At 37.0% G+C, this 19,360-nt stretch overlaps 2 protein-coding genes across 2 annotated transcripts in view; both read left to right on the forward strand.

The window, feature by feature from the left end:
• trdmt1 (tRNA aspartic acid methyltransferase 1) overlaps window positions 1–2,978 on the forward strand; it is a 5,201-nt gene extending 2,223 nt beyond the window's left edge. The window contains exons 3-10 of the mRNA XM_027148903.2: window positions 163–239; window positions 318–389; window positions 697–762; window positions 964–1,033; window positions 1,348–1,431; window positions 1,544–1,866; window positions 1,952–2,139; window positions 2,741–2,978. Of these exons, the coding sequence (XP_027004704.2) occupies window positions 163–239; window positions 318–389; window positions 697–762; window positions 964–1,033; window positions 1,348–1,431; window positions 1,544–1,866; window positions 1,952–2,139; window positions 2,741–2,841 (981 nt within the window). The 3' untranslated portion in view covers window positions 2,842–2,978. The remainder of the gene's footprint in view (window positions 1–162; window positions 240–317; window positions 390–696; window positions 763–963; window positions 1,034–1,347; window positions 1,432–1,543; window positions 1,867–1,951; window positions 2,140–2,740) is intronic.
• A 188-nt stretch (window positions 2,979–3,166) lies between these two features.
• The window catches only part of cubn (cubilin (intrinsic factor-cobalamin receptor)), a 29,446-nt gene continuing 13,252 nt past the window's right edge, over window positions 3,167–19,360 (forward strand). Inside the window, exons 1-31 of the mRNA XM_027149989.2 lie at window positions 3,167–3,537; window positions 3,982–4,111; window positions 4,472–4,600; window positions 4,685–4,786; window positions 4,886–4,989; window positions 5,087–5,213; window positions 6,587–6,755; window positions 7,031–7,162; window positions 7,435–7,530; window positions 7,925–8,049; window positions 8,195–8,381; window positions 8,466–8,584; window positions 8,727–8,961; window positions 9,428–9,609; window positions 9,713–9,875; window positions 10,409–10,599; window positions 10,727–10,883; window positions 11,496–11,674; window positions 11,804–11,969; window positions 12,086–12,311; window positions 12,390–12,520; window positions 12,677–12,863; window positions 12,951–13,111; window positions 13,444–13,625; window positions 13,707–13,863; window positions 14,341–14,531; window positions 15,204–15,363; window positions 17,068–17,249; window positions 18,388–18,562; window positions 18,679–18,860; window positions 19,176–19,332. Coding sequence (XP_027005790.2) covers window positions 3,419–3,537; window positions 3,982–4,111; window positions 4,472–4,600; window positions 4,685–4,786; window positions 4,886–4,989; window positions 5,087–5,213; window positions 6,587–6,755; window positions 7,031–7,162; window positions 7,435–7,530; window positions 7,925–8,049; window positions 8,195–8,381; window positions 8,466–8,584; window positions 8,727–8,961; window positions 9,428–9,609; window positions 9,713–9,875; window positions 10,409–10,599; window positions 10,727–10,883; window positions 11,496–11,674; window positions 11,804–11,969; window positions 12,086–12,311; window positions 12,390–12,520; window positions 12,677–12,863; window positions 12,951–13,111; window positions 13,444–13,625; window positions 13,707–13,863; window positions 14,341–14,531; window positions 15,204–15,363; window positions 17,068–17,249; window positions 18,388–18,562; window positions 18,679–18,860; window positions 19,176–19,332 — 4,903 coding nt within the window. The 5' untranslated portion in view covers window positions 3,167–3,418. The remainder of the gene's footprint in view (window positions 3,538–3,981; window positions 4,112–4,471; window positions 4,601–4,684; window positions 4,787–4,885; window positions 4,990–5,086; window positions 5,214–6,586; window positions 6,756–7,030; window positions 7,163–7,434; window positions 7,531–7,924; window positions 8,050–8,194; window positions 8,382–8,465; window positions 8,585–8,726; window positions 8,962–9,427; window positions 9,610–9,712; window positions 9,876–10,408; window positions 10,600–10,726; window positions 10,884–11,495; window positions 11,675–11,803; window positions 11,970–12,085; window positions 12,312–12,389; window positions 12,521–12,676; window positions 12,864–12,950; window positions 13,112–13,443; window positions 13,626–13,706; window positions 13,864–14,340; window positions 14,532–15,203; window positions 15,364–17,067; window positions 17,250–18,387; window positions 18,563–18,678; window positions 18,861–19,175; window positions 19,333–19,360) is intronic.

Genomic DNA, 19,360 nt, shown 5'->3' on the forward strand with positions numbered 1-19,360 from the left:
CTGGATTTTGGGCAATAAGACATGACATGATCATTTATATATTCAGGATAAGTTTTACATTTCCATAAAAGCTACAAATTCATATATTGTTATAAAATGGTACATTTCTATACAGTTTGATAAAACACTGAGTACAATGAACTTTTGTTTGATTTTATCTAGGGAATGACTTTAAATGATTTCAATAAACTGGACTTTGATGTGATTTTGATGAGCCCTCCTTGTCAGCCTTTTACTAGGTAATCAAAACTTTCTGTCACTTTTTTCACTCGCATTGTTGCAGAAATAAATAGTAATGAGGTTTTCTACTTATATAGGATTGGATTACAGGGTGATGTAAATGATCCCCGAACAAAAAGCTTTCTCTACATCTTGGATATGCTGCCAAGGTCAGATCAATCTGTGCTCTCTATATACTTGTTATATATGATACTCTGTGCTCTCTGTGCTACTTAACATCCTTAATTTGACATTAATTTGTACCTCAAATAATTTATGCATAATAAAATCTTTCAAACCAATGTATATATATATATATATATATATATGTGTGTGTGTGTGTGTGTGTGTGTGTGTGTGTGTGTGTGTACACACACACACACACACACCTTATTGCTATTTGCTCTTTAGTGAAATATTGGAGAATTGCAGCCACTCCATACTGCTTTTATGTAAGAAAGAATCTGTGTTCTGTAGGTTAACCAAGATGCCCCGCTTCATTCTGCTGGAGAACGTGAAAGGCTTTGAGACGTCTTCTGCGAGGTAGACTGGCTTATAGGGCAAGTCCTCAGCTTGGGAGACTGCTGTCAGTACATAGCTGTCATTCAATACTGTTCTGGGTTTATAGTTTATAAGCAGTTTATACTCACAATGCCATTGTTAATACAGCCACCTACGCTGTCATGTCTTACTGAAGGAAACCTAATTACGTGGATTTGAAGTGCAATTTTTTATTTTCCCCAGAAATGCCTTGATAAAGACTTTGCAGGATTGTCAATACAACTTCCAAGAATTAATGATATCACCCACTTGTGTGAGTATTTACTTTTATTCTGACCCAATTATCATTTTACCTCATGAGAAATGGGTAATTATAAACGGGTAAATGAAAATAAGCTTAAGTTTATTTTTTTCTGATTTCAGTGTTTGTAATAATATAATCATGTTAAAACAAATCTGTTGTTTCAGTAAACCTGAGGGATCGACTTCTTTCATTTTGTAGAGAACTGTAGTAAAACCAGCTTTTTCTAAAAACAAACACAAAGAAAAAACTTGCTGTATCATAAACAATAGGCTACTTGATATGAATTTAACTGCAGTTGTACAACTTAATGCTATTTTTCCCAGCTAGGAATACCAAACTCAAGGCTGCGTTATTTTCTTATTGCTAAAGCTTCCTTAGATTCCTTCTCCTTTCCAAAAACAACAGAGGTAAACGCATCCATCCTGTCTGAATATGATATAAGATTCTCTTGTTAAGAGGTTGCATTGTGACCTGTTATGACTGTTCATTATCATAAATTGTGATCCTTAACCCCTCTAGATTTTAGAGGGCTTTCCGAAGTCAGAATCCATCTATAACACAGACAGTCCAACTATCTCTGACAGCCACTGTAGTACAGCTAATAGTGGCAGGAGAGAGGATGGGACTATAATCTATAAGATGGAGACGGCCCAGGAGCTGGAGAGGAAGAGGAGTCAAGACAGCGAACAGACAGTGAGGAGACTACAGGATTTCCTGGAAGAGGAAAAACAAGGAACAGACATGGACAGATATTTGCTTCCTCCGAAGATCCTGCTCAGATACGCCTTGCTCATGGACATAGTGAATCCAAACTGCCGGAGATCAGTCTGCTTCACTAAAGGGCAAGGATTCATAAATCAATTCATCCTTCATTCATGACCACTGCTAAATTAATTTAATAGTAAAATTCTTTTTGTTCCTATTTAGATATGGGCACTACGTAGAGGGAACTGGTTCTGTTCTGCAGTCGTGTACAGATGTGGAGCTGGAGAGCGTCTTTAAGTCACTGGACGTGTTGTCTGAAGAGGAGAAGTTGAAGCAGCTGTCGCGGCTGAAGCTCAGATACTTTACACCCAGAGAGATAGCCAACCTTATGGGATTCCCACCACAATTCAGTAAATCAAATAAAACAAATCTTTATAATACAGCAAATTTCATCATTTGTATATAGTACTTCAGTACCTGTCTGATATAAGTGTGATTTTTAAGAATGGAAACAGTCTAAATGGTTTAATGCCAGAGGACTGGGATTTGTAGAATGTAGAGGATTTAGTTAGTAACAATATTGATGGTGTGTGGTAGCCTAATGGTTGTGAGTTTTATCCCAGGTCCAACAAGCTGCCACTGTTGGGCCCGTGTATTAAAAAATAAATAATAACAAAAAAAATGCAGGAAATGAATTGAAATGCTGTTTGTCTTTCAGTATTCAGGCTGTTACTGTTAACTAACAACAATTAGATTTCATTCTGTGCTTTCTGATGATCATATCGTACTTTTCCAATCTCACATATTAAAATTTTAACACTGCAGTAGAATGTTTTGTGCAACTCTCTGCAGTATTAAATGCTTAAAAATTGCATACACTCTAACAGCAATGGCCAGTTTATATTCGGGCTCTCTGGCAAGAACATTATGACATTAAAGCATGCCACAATAAAATGTGTATAAAATGTTATAAAATGCAGGTTTGGCATATTTTTGTTCTTTTTTTTTTAGGGTTTCCTTCAAATATCTCCATTAAGCAGCAGTACCGTGTTCTGGGAAACAGTCTGAATGTTTGTGTGGTAGCCAAGCTGATCAGTCTCATGGTGTCATGACCAACAAATGGGATTTCCTGCAGAGTCTGAGGACTGTTTCAGCGTTCACTTGGACTCCATGATGTTTCAAAGACATTCAACTTTTGTATCACATGAATCAAGTTTGTAAATTATTAAATAAAGCTGTGTGTGTTGTACTACCATGTTTCTCTGTTGTTTTATTTAAAAATAAATTACTGATATGTTCTACTTAATAATAGATGAGAGTTGTTCAAAGAACTGCATGTAAAACTGTAACTAAAGATTTGATACGTTAGTTTTGCATAGGGGTGATAAAGGGGAAGGTCCACATTTATATAGTTGCAGAAAATACTTCACCTTAACTGTGGTTACTGATCTCTGAAAATCACATGATGGTGCTTGGTAATGATGTGGTAAAGTAAAAGCTATATTGTTCCAACTGTCCAAATTGTCTTTCTTCCTCAAATGAGTTTTTGTCCAGTTTATTGGAGAGCGTGATGGTCTTCGTGGACCAGGATGAGGCAAAGGGCACTTTTTTGAGTTTGTCTATTAAAGTTGCTTTTTAGTTTCACCTTCAGTGTAGTGTCTGTAGAGCGTCCTGAGACATTCCCTCAGCATGGCTCGGACACTTCAGCTGTCCTGGACCTTAATTGCCCTCTTTTTTCTCATTGGGCTGCAGTGTGAGCAGGATAAAAATGTCCACAGCCGGAGCAAGAGAGACGTTAGCGATAACCAGTAAGTACACAGAGATACTTTATTACCTGGACTTTTTGTTGTACATTGATCAATGCTACACTGATCTGTATATAACTTTTTTCTTATTATAACAAAGATTATAAAGTGTTTATGAAAGGTAAGCAAATGATTTAAATGGATTGTTTGTATTCTATAAGTTTAAAATATTTTAATAAAATAATGTATTGCATTCCAGTCCCACTGCAGTCTTTTAACTGCAGTTAGGATATTATTATTATTATTTTATTATTATTATTATTATTATTATTATTATTATTATTGTTGTTGTTGTTGTTGTTGTTGTTGTTGTTTATTGGGGTAGTTTGGTAAAAGTGTAGTGCATGAAGTTTACTTGAAGGTACAAGAGAATTAAGATGTGTACCTTTACTTGATCTGAATTTGGGGGCTTGGTGCCCAAGACTCATGTGATGACTTTACCTCCAGACCTCGTATGATCTCAAATGATGGTCATCTTACATTTATGCCGGGAAACAATAAACACATCTATTTGAAGACTTCAGGTACAGGTTGTGTGAAAGTGGGGAATGAGGATCTCACTGAGAAAATAAAGCAGGTAAGATTATGAAAAGCTTCAGATCAGAGACATGTTACAAACATGATTGCTAATACATTGCTAATTGAACTGAAATATAGATGAAATTAAATATCATCTATGGATAGTATTGTGGTGACTCAAGCAGTTGGATACAGGATATTATGTTCCTATAAGGTTGGATCTAATGGGTTACTTATAAAAATACATCTAAACACCATTAGGCTGAGTTGAAATCACGAACCTCTTTAGGTGGTTTTGTTATATTATAATTTATAGAATATTATATTACATTCACTCCAGCATGTACTTTGTATTCTTTTGGCTTTAGCAAAGTAATTTTATATTATATATGGTGTATTTATTTTAATTAACTTTCAGATACAAACCAATAAAGATGACATAGAAACAATAAAGCACAGTGGCCCATCTCAAGAGATCCAAAACCAGTTGGATCAGCTGAACAAAAATGTGGCCAACCTTGAGTCAAACTTTCAAACAATACAGCAGGTAAATTAAAATAAGACATTTTTTATTTCTTTGTTTATTAAAATTCAGCATAAATGTATTGTTATTAATTCATGATTTTTTTAGACTATCCAACGGAAAACATGTAGCAGCAACCCGTGTCAAAACTCTGGAACTTGTCTAAACCTTTTGGATTCCTTTCACTGCCTCTGCCCTCAGAACTGGCAGGTATGATGGCTCTAAATACAATGCTGACCATACAGCACACACTTGTATTGTTTTAAGCATCAGCACTGCACTGGTTCTGAGCTTGTTATGTCATGTTAGGGTCCCATCTGTGCTGTGGATGTGAACGAATGTCAGATCTATGCTGGAACAACTCAGGGCTGCCAGAATGGAGCCACATGTGTTAACACTCCTGGATCTTACACGTAACATGCTTCCTAATCCCAGCCATCACTTATTCTCCTTAATAGCTTTTATCATGATGTTTTTCTCTTACTCTTTTTTTATTGTCTTTTCATCTAGTTGTAACTGTCTGCCAGAGTGGTATGGACCCCACTGCACCTCTCGCTATGATGACTGTGCAGGAGGGAGCCGGGACTTGTGTGTTCATGGGCTGTGCATTGATTCTGACAGAGTAACACCTAATGAGGTAATATTCTGTGAGAGTTTATTATTTACACATATATTAATCTACATAAAGTTCCTAAATGCTAAATAATGCTGGAGTATTACTATTTTCCTGTAGAATTTCATAGATGGAAGTTGTTGTTAATAGAGAAATCTACCCTGAAACTCAGGACATGTGATTATATTAAAATATTTGTCATGTGCTAAGAGATTGCAATGCTAATTTGTTGAGTGGTCATGTATTTCTGTCATTCCTGTGAGAAGGTGGAACGTATGTGCTATTCTACAGTCACAGGGTCACATTGCTAGATCAGTTAACCCTCCTGCAGACCTTGTCTGAATTCCTATGCAAATTAGGAGTGCTGAGTCAAGTTGACCTTGTCTGTTTTGACTGCTTATAAAAAATGAAGCATATATGATAGCCTTTATTTTTTTTTCACCTTTTTTGTCTAACTTGTTTATGACATATTAACATATATTTTGCAAAATATTTTGCAATATTTGGTATAATAAACCTCATTTATATGCAAAAATGCTTCATTTTCTAGTAAAAAAACAGAAATTTTGAATTATTTTCACTTTAGAGGTACAAAAGTTGCACAATTACAGGCTGGTATATGTCAAAGCCAGGAGATTGTTTTTAAACCATTTTGACCATTTTTAATAGCAGTAAATAATAAAACCTGCTTTTTTACAGGTCAAGTTGACTTGAATGCTTATAAATCAAAAATTCTACAATAATCACCATTCTGTGTGATCAGCTTACATTTGTGAACATTTTACACTTATGTTTATTTTGCCTACCAGATGCCATCTGATCACCCAAAAACGGGCCACACACACACACACACACACACACACACACACACACACACACACACACACACACACACACACACACACACACACACACACACACACACACACAAATCAAAAACATGGCAAAATTTATTGTGAATAAAACTTCCTTCACACCTCTTATGCTTTTTATTATATTTAATTTATAAACAATAAACCTCAGTAAATTATGCCATGTTTTTGAGTAAAATAAGCAGAAATGATTAAATATTATTTTGGATATAACAAGTGTGAAATATTTACAAATGTGTGGCTTTTTTTTTCCTGGAGGCCTAAAGAAATGCAATGCCCAATTTGTGTGTGTGTGTGTGTGTGTGTGTGTGTGTGTGTGTGTGTGTGTGTGTGTGTGTGTGTGTGTGTGTGTGTGTGTGTGTGTGTGTGTTCGTGTAGTGTTCAAGAATGATCTTAAATAGGGCAATTGAGAGTGTTTTGAGCTTTTGTATGTATATCAATTATAAAGGTATCAGCAGTTTACTCATCAAGGTCTCTAATATGCACTATACCTACTCTAATATGCACTATACTATCTCCTAACAGCCAAAATACAAGTGTATCTGTGATGCTGGGTGGATGTCTCCTCCTGGCAGCTCTGCATGCACAGCAGATGTGGATGAGTGTAGCCTCCCCAACAAGCCCTGCTCCACTAATCCCCCTGTACAGTGCTTCAACACTCTAGGCTCCTTCTTCTGTGGTTCTTGTCCAGCAGGTAAGACATGGGATGTGTTTCTCTGGAATCCTGTGTGAGACACTTCTGAGTACGATTACTAGACTAGGATCCATTTTGTTTTCATGAAGGAATGTTATTTTAATATAGTGTACATAGATTGGCATTATTATTCTAGTTGATGTAATACATTTGATTCCTGGTCTAATACAAGACTAACGGAATGTTACCCATAGTGCATACAAACATCATTTTTATATAATATCAGCCTTGTTACATAAATTGAATTGAGTATTGTTACTGTGTTACCCATCCAGGCTGGCAGGGCAATGGCTACAGCTGTCAGGACATAAATGAATGTGAAACAAACAATGGGGGATGTTCTACATCTCCGATGGTGCCCTGTCTTAACACCATGGGCTCTTTCCACTGTGGACAGTGTCCTCCAGGTATCCAATTAGATACTAGGTTTTGTAACTAATTGTGTTTTACATTTATTTCTTCCCAATTTTTTGTCCAGAATGCTTATTTAAATAACATAATGTACTGTATCTAGTAGATATAATAGGCAGGAAAACAATTCAAGCATTTACTTCAGTAATTTGGCAGCTTTGAGTTTGGGAGTTATAAGGGGATTTAAGATTTTATACAGATAAAGCCATTTTACATTACACTGAATGAATTTGATGTAATGTCAGTGTCTTAATTTCTCTTTGTGTAGGTTATGAGGGTGATGGAAAGACTTGCACTCAGTCTGACATATGCTCAGCCAACAATGGAGGATGTTATCCTCTGGCCACTTGTACCTCTGTTCCAGGTCTCTCTCTCTCTCTCTCTCTCTCTCTCTCTCTCTCTCTCTCTCTCTCTCTCTCTCTCTCTCTCTCTCTCTGTAAATGATGCACACATTTTTATAGTAGGCACTCTGCACAGTAGCACATGACACCAAATGTCAGTATGAAGATAAAACCATTACAATTTGGGTGCATCACTGCCATTTGTAAATTCATAACAAAAAAGGGTTATTGTGGTACTAACACAATGAGTCTGCCTCCTGACATGCAACTCCTTAACTATAGATAGTGATAGCACGAATAAATCGATAATAAATTTGTTTTCATTCACAACCATATTTTTATTTTAGAACTGTTTAAAGTTTTTTCATTCATAACACCAAGATTAGAGTTCTGATTCAGAGCCCTACCTTCCTCCAGGCAGCAATATCCCTACATGCACTTGTCCACCTGGCTATGTGGGGAATGGCTTTGGTCCAGCTGGTTGTACTCAGATCACCGACACATGTGGCACCAATAACCCATGTGTCAACGGACAGTGTGAGGTAACTGACAAATCTTTTTAAAGTATTTTTTTTATAATAGATATTCTATTTTATATAGTCTACATTCTCTCTTTCATCTTTTGTTAAGCTTATACGTATTGTTTGGATGCACGATGACCAAAATCAGTTTTATCTATTTTCCTAGAATTTAGCCTCTGGATATATCTGCCACTGTGACCCAGGCTGGACAGGCCGGAATTGTGACCAGAATGTTAACGAGTGTGCAAGTAACCCCTGCCAAAATGGAGGCACTTGCACAGACGGCATTAACGGCTACATTTGTACCTGCACATCACAGTGGACAGGGCCGCAGTGCCAGACTCCACAACAAGGTCTGCTTTTCACTAGTGTGTTTCTGCACTCACCGAACCGATACTCTGCTGATGGTCTTTGACCTGTGTTTATGTTTGTTACAGAGTGTGGAGGAGTCCTGGAAGGTCCGGCTGGCACATTTAGTTATCCCAACACTCCTGGACATGACCAGTATGACCATATGGTCAGTTGTGCCTGGGTGGTCAGAACGGATGCAGATAAAGTAAGTGATAATAATCTTTATTATTGTCACATAAAACTACATCTAATAGCTTGTAATAATAATTGTTGTGAAATGTAATGAAACTAATGAAATTGTTATGAAAGTAATAAAATGTCCCTTTGTCTGGTTATTTCTCTTCCAGATTCTGCGGATCACTTTCCCTTTTTTTGACCTTGAGCACAGCTCCACATGCAGCTTTGACTTCCTACAAATCCATGATGGAGAGAGTGCGTCTGCCTACATGCTTGGCAAATACTGTGGCACTAATGCCCCAGCTGAGCTCTTCAGTTCCCACAACTCTTTGTACTTCTGGTTCCGTTCTGATCACGTAATAAATAAGGGCGGCTTCACTGTGGCCTGGGAGTCCCAAGCACCAGGTATTGCATTATGTGTTCAGCTCTACATTATTTTGAATCACTATATGTCTAATCAGTCAAATATACTGTACATACAAACCACAATAATCATCTAAAGCTATGGAAATTCCTCTCACCTCCTTCCACACATGCTTTTTCAGGTAAATTTTCAAATGTTTTTAGTTTGGCTTTTCTTTAAACTTTGCATAATTTGATTTTATTGATGTGATTTGATTTTACCTATGTTTATACAATATATATGCATATTTAATCACAATAAATCAAGTTTTATGTATGCTCTATGTACTAAGCATACCTTAACTTATATCAAATGTAGATAAATTATATAAATGTGTATATTATATAACTATATTATTATATTTCAATATTATATAATATTATGTTTCAATATTATGTATTTTAAAATTATAAATGTTAATGCATGTTTTTTTATTATTTCATGCTAGTTTGTCTGTTTTATCTCCAGTGTGTGGTGGTCATTTGACCAATCCATATGGTGACATCAAATCACCTGGCTACCCTGGCAACTACCCACCAAACCGTGACTGCTATTGGACAATAGATGTGGGTCCAGGGCTGATCATTACCTTTGCTTTTGGAACACTCAGTCTTGAGCATCATCCTGACTGCAGCTATGATTATCTTGAAGTATGCCAACAATTGACCATTAGATGCCTAGCTTCAGCACTTGTTGTTTTTAAAGGGTAGATTTTATTGAGGCCCACATGCTGATTTATACTTTGTGCTTTAGATCAGAGATGGCCTGCTCCCCGAGGACCCACTTCTAAACCGATATTGTAGCAGTGGTTCTCCACCACCATTGCAGACAACAGGCCCGATTGCCTGGATCCATTTTCATTCTGACCATGTTATCACTGACCATGGCTTTCATATCACGTACACCACCTCACAAAGTTAGTATAAGTCATAATTGTTGAGCCAAATGCTTACACTTAGATTATAGGATTAAAAAAAAAATTTACAGCACATACAGTATGACATCTCTTTTACTTATTTTATGATATGATATCTAATATCCACGTGGAAGGTGCTATCTTAGTTATCTGATGGCTCTTTTCCTGGCATTAAAAATTTTAATGTGGCATTAAAAATTTTAGTGTGGAATTATGTCTAAGCAAATATGGGTAACGCTGTAAATCTGGCATTTTATGTCCATTTCATGACCTCATAAAGTAGTTATAACATTTATTATGACTAGTAAATGATAAAGATTTCAAAGTTCATGAAAATAGTTTGCAAGCATTTTTTATGCAGATATTCATTTATGCCTTCATATATTCGTTACATTTGTAGTTTTAATGTAAACTCAACATCTTACTGTATTTTTCAACATCTTTATAATGACCAATGATTAAGTTACACCAGTTTTTTAATATTTTACTTTACTTTATTGAACTGATTCTCAAATGGTCTTTGTCTGTTATAGCTGACCCAGGATGTGGAGGCACATACACAGAAAGTCAAGGCATTATCATCTCACCCAACTGGCCTAATAACTATGCACATGACAAACAGTGTATTTATCTGATCCGGTTGCCTCGAAGTGAGCAGGTGGCCTTCAATTTTACACATATGGACCTGGAATATCACACTGGCTGTGAATTTGATTATGTGGAGGTATTATGTGTTTCTGTGTAATCGTGTTAGAGAGTGGAGAAAGTGAAAAAGCCAGACTGTGTGAGCTATAAGAATTGATGATAATAATCACCGGTGCTTTAACAGAAGTATGTATTTCTTGTCCCAGGTGCGTGATGGCTCCGGGGAAACAGCCCCACTTTTTGGAAAGTACTGTGGTACAACATTACCTGCCCCAATCTTGTCATCAGCTAATGACCTTTGGATTCGCTTTAAATCTGACAGCTCTGTAAGCAATGCTGGCTTTAGGGCTGTATATGAAATCCGTAAGTTTTGTTTTTATACCACTGACACTGAATGCAATCATGGCTAGTTTTAATGCATTAATCACCACTGTATAGAAAATGTGCCTCTTGATGATGACTGAGTCTGAAGCTTTGATTAACTTTTTTTTTTTTACCAGAGGTTAAATTTAATTTAATTTTAACCTGTTTTGGAGTTGTTCATGTTCAGCATTGAATTACTTTGTCACGTCATACTTTACAGTGGTAGTTAAAGGCGCAAATGAAAGTAGACATTCTTTAAGAATTTGTACTGTATCATAAGCATTTCTGTTTTTACCTTGCCTACTAGTTGCAATCATAGAAATTGTCCAAAACAAACAACAAACGACAACTAAAATTCTGTGTAAAGTTACATGAACAGAGCTAATACATCTCACACAGAAAGTGTGACATAACTGAAAGTTTGTCAAACTGAAAGTTTGTCCTGACTAAGTTTACATTATATTTGGCAATAAAACAATGAATTTTTTCAAGTCATATTCTATTCCACTGGTGTTTGTAACAAAATGTAATGTAAAATATTAGCTTATGTTTAATAAGCACAGTCTAAATACTGTATTCTGATCTGACAAGGAAGTTTTTTGTCTCTTTTAGACTGTGGAGGAACCCTTTCAGGCTCAGGCCAGATTCGCACACCGCTTCACCCTGACACCTACCCTCACAACAAGATGTGCGAGTGGGTCATCAGTCAACCCACAGGCTACGTTGTGACACTGAACTTCCTCACCTTTGATGTTGAGGACATTTCAGGTTGCTTATATGACTATGTGGAGGTGCTTCTCTTTTTCCCTATATAGTTTAACACAGCAGAATGATCTCTTTCTCATTGACTGAATGCATTGCATATCAGTTTCATGGACTTCATAGAAATATAAATATTATCAACCCATCTCCTTCCTTAGGTGAGAGATGGGGAGACGTCTAGCTCTCCCTTGATTGGCCGATATTGTGGAAACCAGGTTCCCAGTATGTTGCAGTCCACACAAAAACACATGTATATAGCCTTCAGTACTGATGCTTCAGTCAGCAACCATGGCTTCACTGCAGAGTATGGATCTGTTATGGAAGGTAATGTATCACTGTGTCATTAGGCTATATAGATTGTTTCCTTTTATAAAATAGTTGAAAGTTGATGTTTCTTTTTAACTCTCAGTGATAACGTATTAATGTTATTCCATAAACAGGCTGTGGAGACACTCTCACAGCTCCTACAGGTAGCTTTACTAGTCCAGGTCACCCTACCAACTACCCTCATGGTGCTAACTGCTCCTGGCACATTGCTGTAGCACCTGGGAACATCATCCGACTGTCTTTTACTTCTTTCAACTTGGAGTACCATACTAACTGTGATTTTGATTATGTGGAGGTATATGACAATGGCACGGTTCAGACTGGGCATCTTCTGGGCAGGTAAAGGCATTAGCAGATCAACATCAATCTTATAACTATTTTTACACATTTAGCAGCTGTTTGCATTTTTCTTTTCAGGTACTGTGGAACTTCAGTTCCTCCATCACTAACCAGCACTGACAACCTCATGACCGTCCTGTTTGTCACAGACTCCAGTTTGGCAACTGAAGGATTTGCTGCCAGTTATGTCTCAATCAATGCAAGCACAGGTTAGACATAAAAATAGCTACATGAATAATACATCACTAATTGTTTGAATAACACAATACACAGTAAACCAAAAAAAAGAATCCTTTATGTCTTTGCAATGACAATAATTAAGGACATCAGAGACTGACTGTCATTTGTCATTGTTCTGTCTCTAGACTGTAGTGCAGTGTTCACAACTCCAACTGGAGTGTTCACCTCACCCAGCTACCCCAACAACTACCCCAACAGCCGTGAGTGCATCTTCAGGATTATAGTTGCAGTCAACAATCAGATCATGTTAAACTTCACAGATTTTGCTCTGGAAGCTGGCATCAACTGCATACATGATTATGTGGAAATCAGGTAAGGAACCTTTTTTTAAATACTCTATACTGTATTTATGTCTCTCTGTCTTAATGATTTTCTTATATAAAATGTCCTTTTATGCAGAGATGGAGGTTACGAAACATCACCTCTACTTGGTCGATACTGCTCAAACCAGGCTCCACCTTTAGTACTATCACATAGTAACAGACTGTGGATTAAATTCCACTCAGACTCGTCAATCACTTATAAAGGCTTCTCTGCACACTGGGATGGAACGCAGACAGGTATTTGTTACTCCTTTTGTTTCACCAACCAGTCTTCATGAATCCAAGACCAGTGCTTTTTGGCATTTTGTTGCAACCTGCAAATTGCAACCAACTATTACCAGAATTGCATTTTTAATTGACTGCTTATACAGTATGTAAATATATATATAATCAATATATAAATAATAAATAATCCAAAAATTTATAAATAAATAATAAATAAGGCCAAAAATTTGGTGTGTTTGCATTTTATTTCTTGCAAATATGGATATATGCTTCGTCATATCATATTTTTGCTATGTATTGCCATTCCTACCCCTCCCATTTATCCCTCCCATTTATGTACTTAGGTTGTGGAGGAATTCTGACCACCAGTGTTGGGAGTTTCACATCCCCTAACTACCCACTGCCCTACCACCCCAATGCTGAATGCTACTGGCACATTAAAATCAATGCAGGAAGTAAGATCCAGCTCAGCTTTGGAGACTTTCATCTAGAATCCAGCACTGGCTGCTATTATGATTACCTGGCGGTAAGAACAGGCACTCATTTCTCTTTAACTGTTGAAGATAATTCAGTATGTTAATCTGTGAATATGTGTGTGTATTCTTAGGTGTATGATGGAAACAGCACAAATGCTCGTGAGCTGGCCAAGCTTTGTGGGAACCAGGTTCCTGCCCCCATTAACTCCAGCAAAGAGCATTTGTATATTAAACTACGCACAGACAGTGTTATTAGTGCAGGGGGATTTGTAGCCTCCTACATTTCTAGTAAGTGAACAAACATGCTACATCATAATAAACATAATACGTCAAGTTTTACTTATTTTTTTATATAGATTTCATTTCATGAATTAGTGTGGCAGTTCCTCTGCATTTCTGGCCCATTGTTCTATTTTACAGTAATACAGAAATGAATAAGTTGGTTTTAAAAGGCAGCTGTGGGTAGTTGGCACGTATTCTGAAGACTGTCCAAGAGCTTTTACATTGTCCCCTGTCCAGTTCAGAGAAATTAAACTCAGACTTTGAAAGATCAGGTATTTTGAGAGATCAGGTACAATAAAGCCTCAAACTGAGCCCTTTCAATTCATGATTTTTCAAGGTTGTAGTGGAAAAACGTAAGTGATTTGAACAGACCTTTTGAGATGTCCCAGGCCCAGGTGTATATGTCATTTTTATGGCAAATAAACACATAATTTTACAGAGGATGTGACTTTTGTTAACATGCTCTGACCCTGTCCTCCACAGACTGTCAGGGTATTGTAATCAACAACCAGACAAATGGTGTGATTGAGAGTCAGAACTTTCCCAACAACTATCCACTTGAGGGTAGATGCAGTTGGACCATCCAGGTGACCATGGGCAACACTATCAACTATACTTTCATTGCCTTTGACCTTGAGGGTTTCATTCCCAGTTGTACCTATGACTACGTGGAGGTAAGTTACAGTTTGAGGTAAATGTCAGAATGTCAATCTGTATAACATTCGGTTACTTACTATTGTTTTTGCATATTTACAAAAGTGAGACTATGGTGTAACACTAGACCATATTCTATATGCTTGCAGTTTTTTTTGTCTAAATATATTACCATTTGAGTGATAAAACAAGGAGCTGCAGCAGTTGGGATCTTTTAAGCAGTCACTGAATTATACTTGCTCATTCACTGGCACACTTTTTTAATCTTCCAGTTAGTGAGAGTGAGTTTTTACTTGGTTCCTTCATCACCACGGAGATCCAAACAGCCATGACATCATGGGGCCCACAGGAGAAGTGGGGGATTTCCTATTGTCGTCTCAGTCAAATGTTCATTTCATAGTACTCGTACCCCTAGGAATACGTTATTTTTCCTCAGCAAAGGAAGGGAAAATAACTGCAGTGGAATGTAAAATGTGTCTGTCGTTGTTGCATTGTGATCACATGTTCTGTGCTCAGTGTTGATGTGCTCCGTCAAAAGTGAGGATTTCGTTACCACGGTGTTGTACTCAAAACAAAAATGATGTGCTTTCACTTTAAATACATGTATTATCCTTCAACATAAGAAAGACATGTATTATCCTTCAAAAGAAAAAAATCATGATTACTCTCTGTTTCTCTTTGTGTTTTCCTAGCTTCATGATGGTCCAAATGCACAAGCTCCACTAATTGGAAGATTCTGTGGGAACGTACCTCCTCCAGCAAACACTACCTCTGGGAGCAGCCTGCACATTGTGTTCAACTCTGATTTCTATGATTCTCGATCTGGTTTCCGGATGCTCTGGTACCAGAATGGTAGGAATAATAAGAAATAAAAATACATTTTGAAACCTGAACATAAGCAAAAGAACTTTAGCTCAGAGGGAATCTCTGGTTAATTCTTATGAAATTCCTTTAGGATGTGAGAAATGTATCTCCTCTGAGAATTTCAGTAAAATCAAACGAGAAGTACTGTTATCGCAGCAGGTTGTGAAAAGTGAAAACGTTTGCCTGTACTGATTAGTATAAATCATGAAAAGGAAAATAGTTCAGTAAGTAAACTAGAATTAGATTCTGTACAACTTTATGGAAGCAGGGTCTCACACACACTGCAGTCTTTATACACAATTCCATCTCCCAATCACCAATACCATATGGTTTCAAGTATAAAGGGCTCTACATATGCTTATAACTTATACTCTTTAACTATTAGGTATTCTTTTTCAGAATCGTGAGGGAAAAATGTATCATACATGTATCTTAAAAGAGAGCAAGACAGGCCAATATACATTACATTCCATACTGCTTTTCCAACCCAACCATGGATTTACTGAAATCAATGGGGAATATTGTTTATTCAAAACTATTTGGCCAAACTTTTAGTAATATAATAACGATAAGATTAATATAATTAAGAGCATGAAATTACGAGGACTAGACATCTGTAAATTGCCTTGGGGTTTTATTTTGTGTCTCTAGTGTTTTAGCAGTCGTTGTTATAACAGAGTGTGAAAGTGTGTGTGGTGTGGTGCAAATGCCCAGAGATTATGAGTCACAGGGCTCATGGGTGTGGCTGCATTTATTTTTACTGGAACAGCAAACTGAGGCCAGCACAGCCATCAGCTCTCTGCTTAAAGCAGTGAAACACATTTAGCACTCTCAAAACTGTACAACTAATGAGGTAATTCAAGTAAAGTAGAATTAATGTGTACAAAAATGTGTTTTTGTGGCCTAGTTCTGCATCAGGATAAAAGGAATAAAGAAGAAAAATAGAAGAAAATTATGGAAACTAGGGGATTGTAGTATTTAATTTACTTTTTAATAGAATCGAACATATTACAGACCATTATTATGTCTATAGAAAAACTAAACAATATTTCCTAGTGATGAAAAAAGGACTCACTGATGTCAGCAATTCAGAAACTCCCATCCTATGTTCATTTCCTCTCTGGAATGTGGGTTTAAGAGAGAATGGTATAATAGATTAAAGATGTTTTTTTTAATGTGGCACAGATTATAGTACAGCACTCATATGCTAAGCATATCAGTCTACTAAGAATATGTGGCTGGCAATGATGAAAGTAAAGTTAGACAACATTCCAGAGGACATACTGTATTGTGTATCCAAAATGTCCAAAGTGTTTCTAATATGCTATCTCATTTTTCCAAAATAATCATAATGCTTAAAATGCTCTCATCTCCTTTGTCATCTCACCAGTATTTCCTCTGCACTGACTTTCTCACACTTAGTCACAGCCTCTTGTGTCTTTTCAGGTCTTTTCTCCACAGAAGGAATTAGGTTTTCAGTTAAAGTATCAATAATTAATATAATGTGCTTATTTAGTTAAATATTATGTACAATACTCAGTCTTTCATCTTGAGATGGCTAAGGATTTAATGCTGTTAATGAATATGAAGCCATGGTAAACAAAATGCTGGCATAGCAACCAATCCTTTCATAAGAGCTGTTTACAAGAACTTCATTTGCATCATATTCAGACTTGTCAATGCCCCCTGCAGGTTGTGGTGGAGAGCTGACTGGGCCAGCTGGCTCATTCAACAGCCCTGGCTATCCTAACAAATATCCAGAGAACCGTGAGTGTGTGTGGTACATCCATACCAGCCCTAGCAGCAGTATCACCATCACCATTCATGAGTTTGATGTAGAGTACCATCCCAACTGTAACTTTGACATGCTAGAGGTAAAGCATCACTTTATTCATCCCTGTCTTTCTGGTATTGTATGATTTTCATCATAAGCACCCCTTTGCCATGCCTCCAGAATAGAAAGAGAATGAATGACTAGCATGTCCAAACAGTACAAATTTTAAATCATGTTGCTCAGTTAAAGACTGTAATATCCAGTTGAGGTCAATTTGTAAGCCCACATATATTTTATTACCTATTTAACAATAAAACACAACAATAAACTGTTTTGTTATTCCTGAATTTGACCTGGATATGAATTTGTTACAGAATTCAGCATGTTTGTGGTGGTACATAGCAGTGATCAGAACACAGTGTGTGTGTTTGCACCCTGTTGGCACATAACAGACTCAGTGGGCAATGTTAGGGGTGTGTGTGAATATGTCAGACCTTTGGAATGCTGACCTCCACAGTAGCAGTGAATGGAGTTAGCAGAGTGGAAGCAAAGTGGAAATCAAAGATTAGAGCACAGGCTTTATTTGTAACTCTCTCCATGCACACACTCATGTATGCCCAAACACACACCAGTTTGCTAATATCAGTGGTGCAGTACAATGTCTGGCAAGCTCTGCTACCTGTTTTCCAAATACTGTGACCTCATAGCATTTTGTTCATGAACAAACACTTTACTATAAGATGCCTAAATACCTACAAAAACAGCTCTTATTCACATCCAGTGCTGCATTTAATATTGGATAACTTCGTGTCCAATCATTATTTATACAGAAAAATGTATTCATATTTACAATAGTCCTAGTTGTATTTAACACATGAAATACTGCAAATTCGTTTTCATATAAAACAGAAGAAAACGAATTTCTTAAAATAAAAATTATTTTGCAGATTCCGTACTGACAGTTCTCTGTGTGCACAAATGAAGTCATTAAACTGAAGCCATAAAATCCCAATGTATGCTCAGAAAGCAGGCTTTTATTATTCGTACTTAAATTTTTTAAAGCTTTTGTTAACTTGTTTTGTGCAGAAAATTTCAGATTATTACAGTGTCACTATGTGCATGTAACTTAGCTCTAAAAGTAGCCCACAGGGTATATGGTACCTTGATACTGCATCAGGCAGTCTTGTAAGAGTTTGAAATCCAGGGGCATTTGTTTACCTAGGCATTTTTCATGGCAGGTTTACGGAGGTCCTGATATGAGTGCTCCTAGACTAGCACAGCTCTGCACCACCCGACCCCCCAACAACCCCCTGCATGTATCCAGTACAGGCAATGCCGTCACTGTGCGTTTCAAAAGTGATGAATATGTCAGTGGCAGGGGTTTCAATGCTAGCTGGCAGGAGACTCAAGGAGGTTGGTAGTAAGCTTTATTTCCATACTTACTATACGGTGATTCCAACTAAAGCCCCTTTGAGTTTTTTTTTGTCTCTTTCTTATCTCCATTATTACAATTTCTCTCATATGTTCAGGCTGTGGTGGAGCTGTGACAGCTCCTAAGGGAGAGATCCACTCCCCTCAGTTTCCAAACAACTACCCCAACAATGCCGACTGCTCCTGGGTCATCACTGTGGACACGGGCCACCGGATTCTCTTCAACTTTACTGACATTGACATTGAGGGTCATATTACATGTGAATGGGATTATGTGGCTGTGAGTGAACTATGTTTGATGCCTTCATATAGGCTTCTGTGTAAAAACTGACTTTATATATAGCTTATCATTTATTCCTGTCATTCATTCCACACATATACTACAAATTAAAGAACCATTTAGAAGTGACATACACAGTTTAAAGACCATTTATATACCTTTTATTGGTCATGTTTAACAATTAGGCTCGTGATTCAACAATTACATTTAAAATTTTTATTTCAAACATCTTGACTGTTCTCTACAATTAGTAGATAATTATGCACAGCTCTTTAAACCGAGATACCCACTCTGTTATTCCTCCTTACACCTTAGATACATGATGGACCAGGTGAGAATTCTCCTCTTCTTGCAAAAGTATGTGGATTTTCCAGACCTGATCCCATCATCTCCACGCAGAATATGATCTATGTTCGCTTTAGATCAGACATCAGCAACAATCACAAGGGCTTTAGAGCCGAGTTCTCAGAGGGTTAGTCACATCACAGGTTCTAAATTAT

The sequence above is a fragment of the Tachysurus fulvidraco genome, chromosome 3, assembly GCF_022655615.1.
Source record: "Tachysurus fulvidraco isolate hzauxx_2018 chromosome 3, HZAU_PFXX_2.0, whole genome shotgun sequence".
In the NCBI taxonomy this organism is placed as follows: domain Eukaryota; kingdom Metazoa; phylum Chordata; class Actinopteri; order Siluriformes; family Bagridae; genus Tachysurus; species Tachysurus fulvidraco.